Source organism: Vanellus vanellus (assembly GCF_965231255.1).
Source record: "Vanellus vanellus genome assembly, chromosome: 23".
Taxonomy (NCBI): Eukaryota; Metazoa; Chordata; class Aves; order Charadriiformes; family Charadriidae; genus Vanellus; species Vanellus vanellus.
Window position 1 is genome coordinate 5,231,742 of NC_138928.1, and position 21,803 is coordinate 5,253,544.

General features: G+C 43.8%; 1 protein-coding gene across 1 annotated transcript in view; it reads left to right on the forward strand.

Moving 5' to 3' along the window:
• SRGAP2 (SLIT-ROBO Rho GTPase activating protein 2) overlaps positions 1–21,803 on the forward strand; it is a 106,235-nt gene that overhangs the window by 47,482 nt on the left and 36,950 nt on the right. Inside the window, exons 5-7 of the mRNA XM_082494659.1 lie at positions 13,247–13,309; positions 16,989–17,204; positions 18,105–18,233. Of these exons, the coding sequence (XP_082350785.1) occupies positions 13,247–13,309; positions 16,989–17,204; positions 18,105–18,233 (408 nt within the window). The remainder of the gene's footprint in view (positions 1–13,246; positions 13,310–16,988; positions 17,205–18,104; positions 18,234–21,803) is intronic.

The window sequence follows — 21,803 nt, forward strand, 5'->3', positions numbered from 1 at the left end:
TGTTCTTCCAGTTGAAGAAATGTAATGTGGAAGCTTTGAAACCCCTATGAAATGGTAATGCCTAGTGTCTTCAGAGATTTGTCGATGGCTGTAACATCTGCTAGTTAACATGTTAAAACATTGCAATTCTAACTTGGAAAGCATTTTCTCTTCCCCCACTCCCCACCCCCTTGCAATGTGTGGTGATCTTGGAGAGTTATCTCTACTACTGCAAGGCCTCCAGAAGGCAGCTGCAGAAGGACTCCTGCTTCCTAAGGAATACTTTTGTGGAGGCTCATCCTAAATCACATTGCCTCTGAGGGAGAAAGGGAAGAGGAGCATTTTTGTTTAAAAAACCCCTCCTACTGTACTTTCATGTCTGTCTTTTTGCCTTCAGTGGTGTCAGTTATTATGTTAAAAAAGTCATGCGAGTAGTGTGTGACTTTGAAATTAAAATCTGTTTAGGTGCAGTAGGCAGTAATTGGAGGCCTCCTTGGCTTTTCCCTCTGGTCTTGAGTCTTTTGAAATGTCTTGAGGAAAGAGTGGTCAGATATTTCTTAACGTCTCTATATTGCTTTAACCGATAAAGAGAGTCTATATAATGCAGTCCTTTTAGACTGCTTGAAAGTGAACAGTGCTCAATATTGTGTGTGATGTTTCATGTCAAGATGCACTTGAAGGAGCAGCGACTTGTTGTGTGTTACCTGGAGAGCAGGATGCGTTTGCTCTTTTTCAGCAGGGATTTGTGTGTGTTGGCAACAGGTTTCTATAGCAGAACGAAAATAAGTGTAAGTGCACTCTTTTGTTCCTTGTCCTCTACATGTTTCTGGAGTTTTTAATGCATAGTAATGGAGTATGAAAAATATATTCAAGTGTTTCTCTTTTACTTTTTTTTTTTTTTGAGGCATCGCCCAAGCAGAGAAGGAACTGTCTCTTTTTCAAGTAATGTCACACTAAGGCCTTTTTGACCTTTTAAAACTTCCTGGTAATTACATTATGGTTGATTAGATACTTACACGGGATTATTGAATGGCAGTTACTCTTCAATTCCTCTAATCCTTCCAAAGGATAAGTAATCTCCCCACTGAATTTCAACAAGGGCTGTGCTTGAGGAAGGTGGCTGAGAAAATGCCTGGGCAAAGAAGTACATGGAAATTGATATTATCCCAGTTTGGCTGGAAACGAGCATCTTCATTTTCAGCCCCTTGCATAAGCATAGTTTTGCCTTGTTTTATTTTATTTTGGGCAGTGGGACTTGAATAAAAACAAGCAAATAACTGACCGACAACTAAATACCCCTCTGGTTTCTTTCTCACAGACCAAATGCGAACTCCCTATTAATTTGTGCAAACAAAAGGCACTTGTTACTAAATTCCAGTGATTTGTTGTCTGTTTGCCAGGCACACCAAATTGGCCGAAGGCCAAAACAGGTATTAGATTACTATTCCGCTTGTGCTGGGTGGTTAAAAACAAAATTGGCATCTTGTCTCATCTCGTGTCACGTAGTTGAATAAGATAGCAGCTGATAAATAGAGAAATTTGGCTGAACTGGAGTCTGCTGCTACTTGGGCTTTTTCACTAGAATCTCTTACCTTCCTGAGCTGCGAGAAGCAGCGTGAATTGGTACAAGAGCTACTGTGAGCTACAAAACAGATGTGGTGTATGGTTAAAATACTGCAAATCAGCTTTATAGTTCATGGATTTAAAAAAATGCTGTCCATTTATAAAACCCCTATGTAGCATGCTTGTAGTACTCAGAGCAGTACAAATGATATTCAGAATATCTCTGGACCATAAGCGGACAAATGGTATCTTTTTCTGGATGAAAAAAACAGGAAGAAGTGGATGAAGTCACTTACCCAGGGATGCTCAGCAAGTTGCTGGCAAAGCCGGGATGCCTTTCCGATCAGTATCTGTAGGTATTGAAGGGGAACAATTAGGTGACTTGGCAAGATATTTAGGAGTGGCCTATATTTTTGTGCCTCTAACCAGAAGTTAAAACCATGCTAGCCCGAAGGGAAATTAGTCCCATTGATGAGAAAATCTAGACGAATATTCTCCTCCCTCTCTCCTTAGCTTCTCCTATCCTTTTTTTAAACTTTTGAGACATCCTTTCCCATTTTTTAATGGGGAAGAGCTACCATAGTATGTGACAGCTCAGAAAACGGAGTGCTTTTTAGCAGTCTTGAAACCGATGTAGTTTATACAGGAGCTACATGGAAAGTAATTCTACTGTGCCACGCTGCAAAACTTTTCATGGAGCTGTGGAAGGCAAATTCGGAGGTCCCAACCAAAAACCAATTGTGAACGAGCTCCAAATGGCATAGCTGAATTAGTGTGGTGCTACATCTCAGCAAATTTATGTAGCTTCTCCACAGATGTAATTAGCCAGGCTGCGTCGGTGAACTAACTGGCTATGTGACTTATGAGACCGGAGATTCCTGCCTCTCCTGTGCCATGCGGTCATTCCAGTGCACTCACTGATTCCGCCCGCTCTCCTGTCTGGTCTAACACAGGCGGTATAGTCAAGGTGAAATGCCCTGCGGTTTGGTGAAATGCCGCCTGCAGGAGGAAGAGCCTTCGCTGTAATGCTGTTAGGGCACTCGGGTTTGGCTTAGCACAAGAGATTGGTTTTTATTGTTTTCCAATGGAAATTGTAGCTCTTGGAATTGTGCTGCCAATCTTGCTGCTGGGTCCTTGTCTCGTGCTGCACAGGGAATCTGTTTTAAAAATAAGGACACTTTATTATTTGAAAGTCTGAGGAATGTTATTTTTTACACTTCTGTTTGGAAAATGCCTTCTAAAAAAAGTTATACATGCATCTGGCTGATTGCAGGTGTTCCAGGAACTTACCTTTGGGAACTACTCACTGGGTTGTAAATAATGTGAACTATGGAGAGGGTAGGGGTACAGAGATACAGAGATCCTCATTTGCTGGGGCAGTTGACATAAGATCCTGAGGCATGAGATCCTTTTCTTGGCCATTTATAATTCAGGGCTTTCTCAAATCAGTGCTTTGTATCGTGCTGGGATTGAGCAGGTGAGCTAGGAAAAAGGGTAAAAAGGATGTACTTAAGATCCCTTTTGTTGCTCGACTCTTGAGCTGCTGTATCTTGCGCTGTCTGAAGTGGTGAGCTTTTTCAAAGGAGAGAGATTGAAGTGCGGCATGCAGCCGTAATCCAGCTTTAAGGCAGCAAAGGGCCTGGCTGGGTGCGATAAGGTCTGCGCTGGGAAGGAAACACGTCCTGGAGGGCAGCCCGGCGCAGCGGGAAGCGGTGGGAGCTGGCTGTGCCGCGGCCGGAGCGGTGCGGAGCCTGAGATGGGCAAACCAGGTCTGTCCCTGCCCGGCAGAGCATCGGTAGCAGCAGCATCGGTAGTGGGGTTTGTCTCTTCAGGGACTGCGGTGAGGAGTCCTCTGGCTGAGACAGGTTGTCATGCATTTGCTCTTGGACCCCTCGGACCGGTTACCCGAAGGGCACAGCCGTGCTGACCACGGAGCTTGGATGGGTCTGCCATGAAATCAGTGAAATTCTGACATTCCAGTGGTGGTGCCTGCATTGCAGACACGCTGTCAGAGTTTGGATTCGCTGTGTCATGGGAAGCCTGCGTGGTCTGTGGCTTTGTCTCATGCAGTTTTTCTGTTCGTGTCTTATGATGAAGAGATCCCTCTCCAGGGCTGTGTTACGACGTGGAGGGTCTTATTTGTTTGAGTGTTGGATGGAAGTGTGCCAACCACTTCAAAGGTATCTCTGCTGATAAGAGAAGCCGCGTTTGCTGCCAAAGCTAGCACTGAAGTGGTGCTGGACGTACAGTGTGTGTCAGCCCCGTATCTTCCTGCCTCTCGCGTTTGTTTACTTCCTCGGCCAGCTCTCCCTGCAAAACCCGCACGTGTCTGAGCCCTGGGCTGTTTGCACCAAACGTGGGTTTATATCCTATTGGAAACTTGCGACCGAAGGCGTAGGTGTTCTTTGAACGCTGTACTCTTTCCCTGCCCGTTGTGTTGGTTTCTCCTGAGGAAACACTTTTACGTTTCAGTAAAAGACATTGTCAGTAAGGGGCTTGCTGCTATAGCAGTCTCAGGGATGAATCCCGCTGGCGTCGGTCGGCGTCGGGCGTTTGGCTTCAGCGGCACCGCTGGCCCCAGGAATGGTGTCAGTGCAATTCTGCACTATGACAAAAGAAAAGAAAGACAAATGGTGAAATAAATAACCGTCCTCTCGAGCAAATAAAACTGGGGGGAAAATGGTGGAATTGTCCTAATGACAATTTGTTATACCTTGGGACGGAGGTAATATTTTCCAACAGTTAATGATTTAGTCCTGGGTTTCGTACAAGGTGGAAGTTTAAAGCCCGTGTGCCACCCGGCGTCGCTATTCTGGTCACCTCTCCCTCTCCTGGAGGAGTGTCCCGCTTTGATGTCAGCGCCTGTTCTCGCGCACGCTCCTCTTCATTCCTCCGTCTGCTGTTGTGCAGAGCACTCCTTTGGTTTCTCCCTGCTTATCCTCCTTCAGCGTGGCCCTTTTATTTTATATTTATATATATGTATTCAAAATAGTCTTCCTTTGAGCTGGTTCCCATTTTGATGTCCCCTTTTCTCCCTTTTCACTCTATCCCCCTGTCACCCTCTCGTTCTAATGTGGCCCTTGATTTCTCTGCATGGTACAACCTTTCTGTTTCTCATGTGGTTATCAGGTTTTCTTCCCTACGGACGTATCTCTTTAGTGGGATCCCTTGGTATTATTTATGCACGCATAGCCTTTTGAGAAGCAGTCTCTTTAATTTGGTACCTTTAATCACTGCTTTTTTGTTGTCTCTTTGAGATTTCCTTGGAAGCAGATTGATAGTCTTGTTCAAATTTAAGAAAAAAAAACAATACCAAACAAAAATCAACTTTCTGAAAGAATGGACAGTGGAAGCCTCAGTCACTTTGAGTAGTTTTTGAACAAACTGATTTTTTTTTTTTCCAGTTTGACAGATTTTTACATAACAAATTCATGAAGTAATTGGGACGTGTGGAGAGGCAGAAGGGCAGATCTGTTCTGTGTGTGCGTAAGTTCCCGTGTGTCGAGGGGGCTCAGGACGGGCCGTGGCCTCTGCACGGCGCCGGGCACCTTCGCCGCATCTGCCTGCCTCGCTCTTCCGGGCACCCTCCACGCAGCCTTGGCCCTGCTGTGTTTAAAACACACGTTTTCTACTCAGTTTCTAAGTGGGGGCTCGTTGCAGCGGTGTTGACTGGGGTCTCACTGGGGGTGACCCTGCCTGCTTGCTGGCCTGTTCGGCTGGACGTGCCCCTGGGCAGAGAGCCGTGGGGACAGGGAGGGGTGGTTGCCCTACAAATCTCGCTTTGAGCGCATAGCGTTCCTTTACACTCTTGTGTCAGCTCAGTTATATTTATGGGGAGAAAACCCTGTAAGAAGGAATAAAGAAAACAAACCCGAGGATTTGAAATTCGCTTCCTGTTTAATACCTTTGATCGTGGGAAAAAAAACAACAGTTTATCTACTAGTGCACTGCGCGGTGTTTGATGTGAAATGAAAAATCCACAATGAGTTGGTTAAAAGCCTTGCAGTAATCAAGGAAGAAGAATTATTAATTCTCTTAAGGGGTCTGTGCTTCAGATGACCTACTTTACAGCTGCAGCATGGCTCATTGCTGCCTTGGTACCACAATATAAAAAAATCTTCAAATACATCACACATGGAAAAGCTGTGCACATGAAAGAACTGCATTGGCCAAAATGCTGGGCATTGGTAAAAATATTTCTCCATAACAGCGTAAACACGTAAATATGCAACTGTCATAATTAAAACTGGCACTGAGGTGCAGAGTTGGTAAGTACGTGCTGTCTCCCTGCTCCCACACTTGCACCCTTACCTGCTGTGTCTTCCACTGCCTTTGGTGCCTTGGGAAATCGTAGTGTTGAGTTCTCGCCGTTTTCCCCAAAGTTAAGGGACACAGAGGTCTGTTGTGAAATGATACTTTCTGGTTTCTCAATGGGCAAGTGAAATAATCTGGTTTTCCTACCTGCTTATTTTTAGAACAAGTGGACTGGGGGACGGGAGAGGGAGTGAAAGAATTTGTGTGGCGCTCTTATCTGCGTTAGCAGTACATAAAGCTGCTCCCGAGTCAGAGATGTGATTCCCCCCACCTGTAACTGGAATGGGCGGTTTCTGTTACGCTGCTGACCCTCTGTGCCCGCTCAGATGCAATGATGGGCTCAGAGCCCATTGCCCAGGGTGAGCTACCAAATACCGAAGGCTACAGCTGGAGTAAGTTTACTGCATATGTTATAGGCTAAAAATGTCACTTTTGCGTATAGATTGGGCAAGGAATACACTGCATTTGGCCCTATTTAATGTGCAAAAATAGTCCATTGTTACTACATTTTGTTTCTAATTGCCTGTATGCTTACATTGCCTTTCACTACACCACTCTGCTCGTCTGTATGTCGCTGCAGTGTGAATTCAGGTCAGCCAGGAACGAGGTAACAGCACTTGTGCACTCCCGGGCATTCATCTGACTGATCCCTCCAGTCGTTTTTTTCCTAGAGATACATCACAGCAGTTTGAAATAGGGTATTGGGGGAGGTCGGTAGCACAAAGCCATCGTGCAGAGCGTTAAAACTGTGAGCGGAATTGCAGAACATTAATTCCAACGTGTTACAGGACTTCACCACTTGCTGGTAGGTCTCGCCACCTTCTGAAGCCCGTTTCATGTGTGGCTCATTCAATGAGGGCAAACGTAGCTGGCTTCACAACAAGAATGAATGCTCTCAGCCATAAAATTGCTTGGTTTGTTGGGATGGAGTGCCTGAAGCCCAAGATTCAATAGGATCAGCACAGAATTCTGAGGAAAAAAAAAAAAAAAAAAAGGGAGAAAAAGGGAGTGGGGGTTTTTTGGAAGCAACTCTTTCAGCCCGGAGTATGGGAGGCAGCGGTGTGACGTGTTTTCGTGTAGGAATGGCTTTTCAGAGTACAGTATTCCGCTGTAATAAGGAAAATTCCTTATTACTGACATAGTGGTGAAACAAATCACTAGTGAAATGGTGGAGAAAACTAAATAATACAACTGTAGTTTAAATGTGACTGACCAATGCATAATGGATCATTAAACTGGAAACTGATGATCTATCACCCAAAATATGCATGTATATTGTATGACATAGATTTTTTTTTTTTTCTAGCTTTTCTTTAAATTCTGGAGAGTATGAAGCTTTAGAAGTCGTCTTTACAGAATTCCTGTTCTGTAGGGCCGTGTGATAATGACTGAGCACTTTATCCATAAAAGTTGAAAGCTAGTTGATTGTTTAGATGAGAACATGAAGGTGATAAATCATATTTGCTGCTGCATGCGAATGAATTAAAGGCAGGCCTGTTAAAAAAAACAACCCGAAACCATCATCAAGAATCTACCTATAAAGAATTCTAAACTTTAATTAGCAAATTCTATTTAAGTGCTACGTGCATGATCTTGGAAAATTCTACCTGGCAAGCCTTCTCTTTGACAAACTTCGTAAGTAGATGTTAAGTAATGCATAATTGGATGTTAACTAATGCTGTATTGTAACCTTGATTTAGACAGGAATAAAAAGGATCTTGCACTTCTGCAAATTTCCTCACTGGTCTCAGCAAGAACTCAATCCACTTGCCTCCCAGCTCCCACTGTTGATTCAAAAAACATTAGAACACTTAATGTTTGCTTTCCACCTAAGTATATTTAATTATTCCTTTTTAAAAGATGTGGAGAAATGGTCCTGTTAGAGAGCCGTTTTCAGAATCAGCAGATTTGGGTCCCGGTTCCAGCCCTGTCACTGGCTGACATAATTTTAGGCAAAGTATTAGATACAATCTCTTATCTCCGTGTGTTACGCTTCACCCACCAATGGTTTCTGAGTGCTTCCTTGCTGTTGTTGAGTTTATGCAGAAAGCGTCCCATGAACTTCACGGTGTGTTTGTTTTGAAGCCGTACCATCTTTCTATCAGATTTGGAACTACATCGCTGAGGCTTGAGATCCGGGGCATGAAATGTTGACAGCATTCCTTAGCTCTCATATTTATTATCCCCCCTAAATATTTTGAAGCTGAAGTCGTTAATGTTTGGTGGAATGCGGAACAGCCAAGCCAGTGCTGCAGTAGATCCCAAAAACATCTTGATTAAATTAGAGGGGAGGTGGAGGGGAGGAGGGCTGGAACAAAGAGGCCGTTGAGAAGCTGGCACGGCGTGCTGGGAATTTATGTTCCAGCAAGGGGTGGCAGCAACCTACAGCTCCGCACATGGTGCGTGTACACCCTGTTGTAACAAAGGAGCGTGTGTGCATGTGTGAGCGTGTACGCGTATGCATGTGTGTGCACGCACGCTTAGGGCAGCTCCTTCTGCTTTCTTGTTTTGGGCTGAGAAAAATATTGCGGTTGCGAGTTAGCACTCCTGGGCAACAAGCACTCTTGTCACCCTGCTGAAATAACTTTCTTGTTCTCTTGGGTGCTGTTGATAATTTTTCTGATTTGCAGAGAAAAGGAAGCCCGTGTTTATGGCTGGTCGGCGCATACCTTTGGGGCAGCGCAGGTGAGGTGGTGCCGGTGCCCTGCTCTCCCCCTGCCCGGTGTGCGGTGGGCTCCCGTGCTGCGCCGGCTCCCAAGAGCACTAATGGCGCGTATCAAACTAGATAATCTCCCAGATCAAGAGGACAAGTTTTTAGCCTTGATGGGATAAGAAGCAAACAAGGTTTGTGGCGACACCCCCTCTCCACATGCACGCTATTATTGGAGCCAATTAGATAAGAAGGTGTTGCACAAGCCCTTCCTCGGGGTTTTTAAGGGATGTACAGATAGACTCCAGTTGCAGATACAGCCAGGAATAGATAATAATAAAATTTATCGGATTTTCTTTTGCTTTTATTTATTGCTTTTTCCTGAAAGATTGTTTACAAAATGAATCATCCTAAACTCTGTCTGCCTTTGAAAAACAGAATATAGAATTTGATGTTGAAATAGAAACTGATACCTGGAGATGTTTGCAACAGCAGAGACTGTGTTGTTGGTTTTGCTTGGCACGCGTTTTATTCGTAATTCCACGCCACATTCTAGTACGATCTTGAAATCTCTTATGCCTGTATGGCAATGGTTAAGATCAGCAGCCTTTAATTTGGATGCACTTTGAACTCCACGGGACCTCTGAAAAGTTCTCTTTGTGCGTCAGGTCCACCACCCTCTACCGCACTTGAGCAATGACTTTTTTGCGAATGTCTAAGGCGTTTTCTTTTGACTTTCCCAAGTTAACCATTCTGCTTCCCCCAAGGTTTTTTCATTTATCAGGGTCAACTAGCTCAGCTTTTTTCTCCTAAACTTGTTGGGTTTGGTTTTGGTTTGGGTTTTTTTTTGTGGAATCAGTACAGGGAGCAGCATTAAATTAACAGTGTTCATTGCATAGCTCTTGTTTTCATGACACCTGTGATCTGTCTACCTTCATCTCAGTGTAAGGTTTTTTGCAGTCCAGCAATCTGGCAGTTTCTTTCTTGAGAGCTCATTTGGAAGCACAAAGAGTTTTGTGATTTGACAATTTGGCACTTAGATTTCTTCTTTTCTTCTTCAACCTGAATATGTATTAAAATATTCATTTTAATCTATTTCGCATAATTGGTGCTTCAGCAGTTTGTACAGCGAATGAGCAATTTTATGCAAGAAATAAGCAAATGAGCTGAAACGAGCCGGGTGAAAGGCAGATGATTGGTCCAGTCCGGGCAGTTTAACCAGCACAGCGAAGCGTGCTGCTGAAAAGCTCCTTCTGTGTGAAAAGTTCAGGGCTTGGGGCATTTAAAACAGACCCAGCCAGTCACTTTCATTTATCATCTCCAATGTGGAGAAAAAGTCAGTCATAAAATCTTTGTGACCCATATCCCTGCAGTGATGAGCAGCAGCTTCAGCTTTTTTTTTTTTTTTTTTTTTTCCTGCTTTCAGAGATGGAAAAACTGTAGATCTTGTTTCTGCAAACTCTCTTAGAGATTGGGAATCACCAACTTTTTTCTTTTCGTTAAATTAAAGACTGCTCAGAAAAAGCAGGATGCTCCCCTTTGTCAGACACTTGTTTTTCCAGTAGCACATCGGGCTGCCTGGGGAGCAGGTTTTGGAACACGGGACTATGAAAATGCAGAGGACCTGACTGGGGATGCTTCTGCTTGTACCTCCCATTGCGCTGCCGACACGGCAATGCCAGGCTGGTCTGAACGGGTCACAACATACATAAACAGTCTGGAATAAAACATCCTGGGGTGTCTCTCTGGCTCTTGGCTCTCCGACCATTGGGGGAGATGCTCCAATGCAAACCTTGGGGATAGACCTCGTACCCGGAGCTCTTCCCTGCCCTCTCCGGAGCCACTGGTACGATTCCTTCCTTTCTACCAGACTGGGAGAAACATTTTGTCTGATGGCCGACGAAGGCAGCTCTGTTTTATACTTTTCTCCCCACTCCTGTTTCCCCCTATTTTGGTACCCAGCTTACATGGTTGACTCAATGCTTTTTCCTCCTGCGGTGGGCTGTGCCACTCTGCAGGTAAGAAGTAATGGCCCATTATCCTTAAGTTTGGCGTTTTTGATGGAGCTTTCCCCTTAAGTTGTTTTTTTGGCTCAACATATAGCTTTATAAAGAGTTGATGATTGATCTCTCCCGTTTCCCCTCCTCTTCCTCTTTTTCACCGTAAAGGGTGCATTGTGTAGTGCTCTGAACCCAACAGCTCTGGTATTTTTTATAAGATGTGGCAATCTCGGCTGCTTGCTGCAAGGCAGGGGTGATAACCAGCTCCCCGTCAGAATGGGTATGGATTTTCCTGGAATTTCAAAGGGATGAGTGGGCGTGATAATGTGTGCCACAGAACAGGGTTGAAGCAGTAAGTTAAAACCATTTCAGCAGCCTGTTCAGGTGAACAGGGTAATGGATGGGACACCGCTTCTTGGAGTCTTCAACGGCAAATAAACAGCTCTTTGGGTCTGACTGTAACTTTATTGGCTTCGATCTCTTTCAGTAACTGCAGGCTGGAAGATGTAAGCTATATTACAAACACAGAGTTTTCTTGATCCATTTGTGGTCCTGCTCTAGAAGAAGGGGTTTGTTAAGGTTTGCATGTGGGGCAGAGCTGCGTGGTGGCCGCTGGAGGCGGTGGGGCTGTGGTGGGTGATGCACCACTGCTTTGTTTTGCCTGGCGTGTCGGCGGCCACCGGCTCCCTGTGCTTTTTGATGTCTCTGAATTTCTCAGCTTTTCCCATGGAAGCTCTTCAGAATGCGAACAGTGACAGGTTTAGCATGAAATCCTGTCTCTAGTGAAGCGAAGATTAATTGTACCATTGAACTCATTAAGGAAGTGGCTTTGCCCTCCTTTGCATAGGAGCTATGTTGCGTGCAGAAACGCCTCTTCAAAGAAGGCTTTGCCTACAGAGGTGCCGTCCATCAGTAATTATGGATGCGCATCTTTGGGCATTCCGGTGTCTTTATTAGAAAACCAGAAGCTTATCTGTTCCTGTATTAGCTAAAGCTGAATGTGTGCCAGCACCGGCTTGTCATGCAGCTGTAGAGTCCAATTGCACACAACATAGAAGCTCTGGCTGTGTGTTACCTAGCAGGGACTTTAAATAAGTAAATATATTTTTAAAACCTGACACTTGGCTGCAGGCTAGTTTGGGTGTCAGCTGGTTTTGACAACCAGTCATGTCTATCTGCACCTTTTTTTTTTTTTTTCCTTTTCATTTTGCTGTTTTAGTGAAGGAAACGAGTTCCTGAGTCATATAGCCTTAGGTTTAGCTCGGCAGCTCACTAATGCGAGTGTCCCCCAGGACAGAATGATTTGTCTTGATATGGTTAAATTGTATTGTAGTCCTTGTTGCTTATTAAAAAAAAAAAAAAGGCAAGCCAATAGCTTTTGTCTATTGAGGTAAATCTCATATTGATTTAAAATTTGAATGGAAGTGGGAATGTATACATGCAAAGCTCTGTCAGAGTATTTTGTTTTATTTTCCCATGTTGGTGTGGTGGTTCTTTTTGTGATGAAATACAGAAGCAAAGGAACATTTGCTGGAGGAGGCTAGAGGGTGTAGCAGGCTATTGTGGTGTTTGTGGAAGAAGAGGTAAACTTTTGGTAAATCTCATGGAGACTCAAAGGAGAGATTGTGCATCTCAAAGCGTTCCTCCCCCACCCCCCTTTTTTTTTAACTCTGGCTTTATCATACAAAACTAAAAAAATAAATACATTGACATGAACACTGTGCTCAAAAATAGGCTGTGGCTCTGTACTCTGTATAATCTTTCAAATACAGTCAGCACAAACTCCAGTTGGATCACAGCATCTCCTGCAGTACCAACAGGCGGCAAGACCTGCTGTCGAGCGCATCTCCCTGCTCCTCCAAACTTCTCTGTGACAAACACTGCTTCAGCAAGCCAGTTCCACTCCAGTATACAAAAGTATCCAAGAGTGACTGTTTCCCTTGTGAATCTGGGAAATAGATTTAATAATCTGTGCACAAGGCTTATCAAGCAAGAGCTGGCAGGCAGTGCAGTAAGGTTTCCATCCTGGATCTGTCTCCGTAACTTGTGACACCTTGCTGGCCCCCATCTGAGCAACCTTGTTTTCTTGAGACTCGTTATGATGGGGTGGCACTGGCAACTCGTGATGTCCATGTGGTCAAGGGCCAAGGAATAAGGCTGGGGGGGGCTGGCAGGGAGTGAGATGCGAGGTCGAAGGAAAGAGCAGAAGGAGTGCCTGGGGAGATGGGAGCGTGAAGGAGGTGGTGGCCCGTGGTCATCACAGCCTCAGAGTCCGGCTTTCTCAAGGAGGTACCTTACATCGGCAAAACTGACGTATCGCCTGTTTTGTGATGCGGTGTTCAATAAAGGAAGATCATTCCTGGTGGCTTTCTCAGCCTGCACTTCTTCAGCTTCCACGCCAAGCTGTCCTATAGTCATAGTCTTGCTTGGTCCCGCTAAAATGCGAAAATCTAAGTGTTTCTAGACTTGTAAAATTGAAAATCCCACAGTCTCTGGAAATACCCCTGTCGCTGTACTGTAAGGCTTTTCTGACTGTGCATGTATAACAACATTTCAATGTATTAATACTGTGTGTGCAATTTGACCATAAGTGGCTCTGGGCTGAGCAGTTATTGGATTTGCTAGCATAAATAGCGGTGCTTAATTGAGCCTAAATTATTTGTAGATGCGGAGCATGTTCACTTCCTCTGCCTTTCTACCGTCTTCCCCAATTAACTTTCATTTCTCTGTTTTGTTGCAGAGCAAGGAAGTGGGATTGCAGCTCCAGGAAGACTTGATGAAGGTCTTGAATGAACTCTACACGGTAAATCAAACTGACTTTCTTGGCATCTTTTCAGGCAGAAGGAAGAAGTGTTTGACTTCTCCCAGCCTGCTCTTACAGCAGAGACCAAGCCCCAGGACTGATAAACGTCTGCAGCCTTTGCAGTTTGGGGCAGCTTGTGTTCGCCAGCTTACGGAGCACCATAAATCTCACCATTTCACTCTATCCTGATATTGTTTCAGCTCTGTAAGCGTTGGCTCCACTTCTCAAATATCTCGCCTTAACGCACACCTGCTACTAGCTGCAGTGTTGGTTTTAAAAAGAATAAACGATATTAGAATTATTTCCAAATACACTGAAAATCTTCAGTCTGTGGTTTTATGTGGTCTGAGCGTACAAAAGGCAGCACACAGCTTCAGTGGGGGGGGACCCACTGTGTTTATTTGTTCCTCAACTCTTTCAGCAAAACAGCTCCCTTTAGACTAATAGCCTTCCATCTGTGCTCTTTGCTTCTCAGTGTATCCATTGGAGACACCAAGAAAGAGGCACTGCCTCGGGAAGGAGAAGGAATGTGTTCATAAAAGTTCATACGCTGCTTGGGGACTTTTCTTCTCACATAGATGAATGGAAAAGCCTGTTGTTTGATTAAATTTTTGCTTTCTGCAGCTGTTACTGAGCTAGTTCTCTTTTAAAAGCAGAACCTACACATGGTTTTGTTGCTCAAAATGTCTTTTCTTTTGTCCTTCCTTAATGATACATTGGGTCATTACACTGAGGTACGTGTTCTTTCCTTCGTTCTTTCAAAAGATGATCCAGGGATGTTTCTCAAGCCATGGCTTATCAACCTTGTGAAATTCGGTGTTAATATCAATGCCAGAGTATTATCAGGGGGTTCCCTGAAATTTCCCGTATCAACAAAATGTATAGAAGGGAATTGTTTATTAGAGCACTAAAGCCAAATATTCAGACTAATCCTTTAGGAAAAAAGGGAGCTCAGGAGTAGGAAAAATGTTCTTGCTGCTGAAATGGCAGTTGAAGAAGTGAGACACTGAATCCAGTTTAGGATTTTCCTCCTTTTCTGCCTTAGAGATCATTACTGAGTCTTTTCTGTGGGCGTAGAGGCTTTGTGTTCCTCGATGGGAAAGCCAGGAACGAGCCGTACCGTGGAAGCTGAAGGCACTTTGATGGTGCCCTGAGGTTTGATGTAGTGTCGCTGTAGTTAGCACAGCCTTCGTTTACAATAGTGTGAGCAAACTGCATTGTGCTCATGTTCCTGAAAGGCAGAGAATTTCCTTTGGGGCTGAGGGTGGCTTTGGAAGTGTAGCAGTGCCTGTCATCAGCGCTGCCTACTCTAGAAATTACTTTTTATTTGGGGGCACAATCTGATTCAACTTTTGAGTCACGTGCTTGGATGGGATACTAAGGAAGAATATAGGTCTGTCTATAAACACAGACTTTTAGGAACCAAGATCTGTTTCTAATCCAAGTTCACACGGCGCTGAAGCTGATAAGGTGGCTGGTTAGTGGAGTTTACGTAGACATATGTAATAATTTCTGCATGCCAGGCTCTGACAGATCATTGAGCCAAATACCAAGTCCTGATAATTTCTCTGTCACTGGAAGGAAGGTCTTCCAGAACTCAGCCTTTGATAAAGAAAGCGATATAGGGTATTAACTTTTTTAATGTCAGTGCTGGGGACTTGAAGTCTATTTATTCATTCCTTCTGCTGTAAAATTTTAAGTTGTCCCTACACCAGAAAACTTATTTTCCTTTGGAAAAAACACACTTCTGCTGGTCATATTAAAAGATATTTCTTGCTGGACTCAATTTAATCACTGGTGGGATTGCTTCTTTTGGTACTTCTTGAAATACTCCCACCTCTTATTCTGTTGGTTTCCAAAGGATTGGCAGGATCCCTGTTTTCATGCAAAATAGACATGGATGAAGCCTTTAGTTTCCCTTCACAGATAAAACATAGAGGATTGTTAACCTGTAAGTTTTTGTTCTGAATTGTCCTGTGCAATCAGTCCTTGACTGTGCTGTTGCCCTCAGCAGGCACCAGTGAGGCACCAGTGACCCCATGGTCAAACCTGGGGCCGGCACAGCTTGTGGTTGCTATCAGGGCACCGTCAGCAGGATATAATCATTAAAATTGTGATTTCTATTTCTGCTTCTCTTGCTTTCTGCCAGTTCCACTTTCAGTGACAGAGGAAAAGGAACTACTTTGCATCTATTATTATAAACGCCTGCTTTATAGTCTAAGCATATGCAGGAGCTGGAAGTGTGTGTGTAAATTATTCAAAAAGTCTCTCTTTAATACTGGCTGCATTCACATTCTCTTTCATGTTTAAATACAACGTCTCTTTGTATCTGAGAACCTTTGCTGATCACTGCATAAAGAGAGAGCATGCGTCCTACTTACGTAAAATTATGTTATGGTTCAAACTAAGGTGAAATAGGTATAAATGGGTTTTCAACTGAAATAAATCAAATTATTTGCAAGTGGGGTCTTTATTAATGCAGGAACAACACTACTGGGGTGTCTTTATGCAACTGTGTGTTCCCCCCCCCCCCCCCCCCCCCCCGAAAATTATTATCATAGTAATGTTTGCTTTGGTATGTGAATTGAACTGTTTTGCATTTGTGGATTTAAAAAAAAGCTAGTTTATGTATTATTTCTTTTGGGGGTTTGGTTCTGTTTTCTTAACACAAAGCTAGACATGAATAGCCTGTGAAATAAATGTGGGTTTTTTCGTGACTTTGGGGGATATTTATCTATACTTACTTACACAAAATGGGCTATAATTAAAGTTGTCCGTGTAGTACAGGGTCCAGGTCTCCCTAAGCAACAGAATCACACTCTTTTATTAATGTTTTTATTACATAAGGTGAACAGGAGTACTTTTACATATCGAATTTGATTTAAACAAATCGAACCTGAGTTGCTTTTGCAGCCATTGTGTTCAGGCTATTGATTTGCATACAGTTCCTCGAGACTTATGATGTTTAAAGGACTGATTCATCCAGATAAAAGTCTGATAGGCATCCCTTCTGAAACCTTACCTGCTGATGAAAAGCTATCATTTTCCAACGTTGGCATATAATTTTCTTTGATTAGTAAGGAGGCTGGATTTAGTCTGTATCTTTTTTTGGATTTTATGACTCCTTTATTGGATTGTGCAGGAAAGCGCATGCCAAAGTTAAACAAAGAAGCAGCTGCAAAATAATCCACTTTGATTTCAGATTCATTTTGAGAGCCACACTTTCATTCCTGCATCTTCTGTCGTGCTTTTTGGAGATATGAAATTTCCCTGAGTATTTTGCTGGTTTAGATACTTCTAACTCGCAACTAGCAACCAGGTCTGACCTGCTGGTCACTGTCCAAATGCCTTTGCTTAGTTTGTACTATATCATCCATTTAACAGAAACATGATGGAGAGCTATTATGAAATAATTATGTTAAAGAAACTCACAGTTTTGTGGAGTGCATTGGGCAAATTAAAAGTGTCAATGCATGTGACTTCATTCTTAGGATTTTTTCCTCCCTCCTATCCTGTGACCTTTCCAGGTACAGGTATTGCTCTTCTCCCTAAGATTTGGTCATGCAGATAAAGTAAGGCAAAACATCCGTATGCCTTGTTTGTCGGTTAGGGAAACCCATTTCTTCCTTATCAAATCGGACTGTGGTGCGCTCTGACTCTTGTGTATCATTTTCTGCAGGTTATGAAAACCTACCATATGTACAACGCTGACAGCATCAGCGCTCAGAGCAAACTGAAAGAGGCAGAGAAGCAGGAAGAAAAGCAGATTGGGAAGTCGGTGAAACAAGAGGACAAGCAGACGCCACGTTCTCCTGACTCAACTTCCAATGTCAAATTTGAAGAAAAACATGTTCGACGAAGCTCTGTCAAAAAAATAGAGAAAATGAAGGAGAAGGTACTTCCATAGCGTTGCTCCTGCTTGCGTAGAGTGCTTGAGGAGGGGACCTTTGCTACTGGGGGGTTGGACTAGATGATCTCCAGAGGTCCCTTCCAACCCTGACTATTCTGTGATTCTGTGATTCTCTCCTTTGTGACATTCAAATGCAAGCCTCAGTTTTTGTACAAGTTTTAAACACTCAGATTTAGGAAAGCCAAAAGCTTGTACCGCGTTTCTTTGGCATGAAAAGCTGAAGCGAGGTTAGAGTATGAAAGTAACAACTGCCTTCTTCAAAGTCATCGTCGATGTAATTTTTCTTGTAGAGTACAAGATTTTTGTTTGCCATTTAATGCCAGCCTAAGGTCTGACCAGCGCTGCAGGGAGACATGCAGTCCCAAACAGACTTTATAGGCAGAACCAGTTGCCTTAGCAATTGGTCAGTCAGTTAAGTAGTTCAGGATTCAAGCCAAAAGGAGGTGAAGAGTTATTTTTGGATTGATTTGAGGCTCTGAAAGGGCCAAGTTTAGGCCTAGGTTCTGCTGGAAGAGGTGGAGTGCCTGTGGCAGCCCTCAGACTACCTACAGGCTTCTCGCAGCCGCTCCGGTAGTGCTGGAGCTGGGCCATAGCCGCAGAAACCCACCTTGTTCCTTCGTTCTTCCCTTAATCTTCCCTGACCCGCAGTCTGTTTTCAGAGAAGACTTTAATTGCAAAGCTCTCTAGGATAGTAATGCTTAAAACCGTCTAAATAATTAATCTAATTTCTAAGTCTTTGAGTCTTGATAAAACCGGAATCCAAATGAACAAAACCTGTGGGAGCGAGGTAAGGTCTGTTCGGTTCCGCTGTGGTGTTACCAGGAATGCTGCTGCTCCTGCTGCACCTCTTTTTGAAATACAGTCTGATTCTGGTTTCTCTTTTAGCGCCAAGCGAAGTACACAGAAAATAGACTGAAGGCTATTAAGGCAAGAAACGAGTATCTGCTAGCTCTGGAAGCCACCAACGCCTCTGTATTCAAGTATTACATCCATGACCTGTCTGATCTCATTGATGTAAGTGCTGCTGCTTGGGTGCCTGCAATGAATATCATTGCTGTTAACCCTCACGCGTGCCTCTGCTTCTTCAACATCTTATGTCCCTGGTAACCTCTGTACAGCTGTGGAGCGATGGTCTTGCACGGGCAGCTTAGAGGGTAACAACAGGCGTGATAATCGGTCATTAAGCTGTTAAGCGAGCTTTTCTGAGGTGACTTACTGGGAGTCTGTTGCACAGATAAAAGCTCGCACAAGAAATCTGGCTTTGAAACCTGTAGAAGGAGGAGTTGCGTAGTTAAAATGAAACTCGGTATCAGTATCACACTGTCGCTTGACATTTTCTATTTACTATTTTAAGCAAACCCTCAAGATTGTAACTCAGAAGCACATTTAAAAAAAGGAGAATGTTAACCGTAGAACAGTATACCAGTTGGTAAAAGAAATAAGGACAGAAGCATTTTCTAAAGCTGCCTTTAGCTTGTTTTGAAAAATGCCATATATTTCAAGGTTAATGCTTTCTCTGGAGTATTTCATAAGAGGGAGGTACCTCCCTGCTTTTTCATCTTTCCATTCTCTGATGCCCTGACCCACCAGCTCTGCAGCAACTTGACACGTTTTTTCTGTCCAGTTCTGAAGGGTGTCAGAGGAGTGTCAACAAGGATGCTTGCCACTGCTTGCCACTCCGCAGCCGCTCTGTCTGTGCAAAGAAATAAACTAGCTGTAGAAACCAGTCCTCCCCTTTCCTTGGAACGCTTTCTGCAGAACCCGGGTGATGGAGGTGAAGGTGGAGGGAGCTTGTTCCCCCGCTGCCGGCAGGCCCTCTGTTCTGCAGCTCGACGATGCCCCCAGTATTCAGGGGGCATCAACTCTGCTTTTAGTCAACTGCACAACAGTAAAACCCAAATCTCTCCTCTTTGAAAACTCAGAAAATCCACTTAGGAATCCCGAGATTTTTCACAAATGCATAACTCCCCACTGCAACCCACAGAACTAGAGCACAACGTGTTGTGTCTGGGTCACTGACTGCTGCTCGGTCTTACTCTGCGTGCCGAGGCCAGCGCGCTGCCGTCGCAATCGGAGACGCTCAACTGCAAAGCCTGAAGGGAACTTCCCTTGTAGGAGATAGTAATGGAACAGAAGTGTCTCTAGACACAGGCAATAAAGAGCACTCAAATCACTATTAATTAGTCAGCTATTATAATACCTAACAGTATGTATAATGCATTTATTCAGCTGATCATAAAATCACGTGAAGTGCACTTCTGCTAGGTATTTATTTAAACCTGTCCTTTGGAGGTCAGGATTGTCAGTGCTAGATGGTTTTGAAAAATACTGTTATTTCAAAATGTCGTGTTCTATAAAATTGCTGTACTGAAGAGGCGTGTTTCGTTTGTACCTGCTGCCTGCTTAGGAGACCTTTTTTGGTTAACATTTGCTCAACTTGAATTGTGCCATCTTGTTTTTTTAACAAATTATAACTTTCTGTATATTTTTGTATTGAAACATGCAAGATAGGGATTAATTTCACTGACATCAGTGTAATACAATTATCTTAATTTTTCCTTTTAAAATCCTATCTATAAGTCCTCCCCCAAGTATTTCAGATGTGCTTGGTTCAGTTGTCTGCTAACAGACTGTTCTTAGTGCGTTTTTGGGAGTCATATGTAGTGAAGAATCCATTTGGGTTTCATAAACCCGTAACAATTTTGAAGCACAGACCTGAGATCTTTTAAGTCGCACATCGACAAATTCAGGTCACCCAGCTCTGAAGGGAGTGCTGCTCTCACGAGATGCTCTCGGCCGTCTCTGGGGCGGGGTGGGCAGTGGGGCAAGGCGAGAGGCCAGGCTCCTGCAGTTCATGGATTTGTCACTGTCCTAGAGAGGAGCCAGCGTGACTCTGGGTGAGTCTGTGCCCATGTTAAGCCCCTTGTGTTCCTCGAACCATTCAATTTAACACTACATTGCAAGTTCTCTTAATCTTTAAAAGAAAAGTATTATCTGCTCTGTTTTCCGAAGGCATGGAAAAATGTGGGACTTGCCTGGGAGCACAGGAGATGGAATTCGGTTATCTCATTGTTAAGACGCAGGGAACATAGAGTAACTAATGCCTTTGATCTGAAGGATTGAAAATTAACAATTATAACCAGTGATGGTTATCTGAAGCATCTGACTTAAATAAAAATGTGGTTTTTAAGCCAGGTCTTAATTCTTTTCCTTGACTTAATCATTTGATGATATTGAATGTTGAAATATAATATAAAAGCAATCTTCAAAGTTACTTAGAAGTAAATTGTGTTAGGCCAAATAGCATTAAACTTGTCATGTTTGTGCAATGCATTGTGTTCCCCCTGCAATGTGCAGGGAAGGGTAACAGTGAGTTAATTCTTCATGGTGAGTTAAAAGCAATAAATAGTTCCTGACGTAGCCCAGTAGTTTTGAATTTCCTGACTTTGGGGACCGAGGCAGCTCTTTGATGCTAATGAAATATTACAGTAATGGGGAAGTTTGTATTAATTCATGTTTATGAAAGGGTCACTAGGACAGAATTAAAAAAAAAAATAAAACGCATGTGTATGTGTGAGTCCTAAAGATTACTTGACTCTTCTAGGAATAGGTATACTACTGTTGTTTGCTCCAGGATCTCGTATTTTTCTCTTCCAAATGTAAATTGCATTTCAAAACAGAGGGCTCTTTCTCCTTAAATCTTCTATTTTGGGCCTGCTTGAAAACTGCTAACTGGCAAAGGGTTAATCAGCTGTCATGTTGGGAAGTGAATTTGAATGAGTTATCATTAAATTCTTATAAAAAATAGATTTCCTTGGAGAATGATTCCATCAAACATTTATATAACCCAGAAAAGGGATGGCAAGACTGATACATTTATAAATATGGTGTGCTGGACTTTCGAAAACGTTAAAAAGTGGGGGGTGGGCTGAAAAATGTTTCCTGTCACTGCCTTCAATAACATAAAGCTAAAATCTTTGCTGGTTTAATGCAGTCCTGCTGCTCGGTGAGGTGGGGCGTAAAGCACTGAGTCCCATTGGACCTCCCCATCCCACGGACGAGCTCCCTTTGTGCCGCAGATCAGCTCTCCTTCCGCAGGCGGACGTGCGCTGGAGGAGGGCGAGCGCGGGGAGGATGCGCTGGTGGCCCCGGGTGGCTGTGCAGCCCTCTGCCCGCAGCAGGAGGGGACAAGGAGCGACCGCTCCTGTTAAATCTGAGCTGATCCTAATCCTGGCCGGACTCTTGGCCCAACGGGGGCTGTCTGTCCCCAAACGGCTGCAGAGGACGGCGCCGTAACGTGCATGCAGAAGAGCAGTAGCTTCGAGTGGCTGTTGATCCAAGACTGCCTCCACACGTGCAGATTCTCAATCAAGCGTCTTTTGTGGGTTTTTGGCTAGTTTTTGTTCTTTCTGATTGAATGTAGCGTCCTTTAATTCTCTGCCTCCAGCCTAACCAGCAACTGCGGCTCTTTTCACAAGGCTCCACACCTGCCACAGCTTGTTGGCACGGGAGCCGGGCATCGAGCAGCACTTGGTGACAGAAATTCTGTGAAAGCAGGGAACGGTCCAGTAGTTGCTTTCTCTT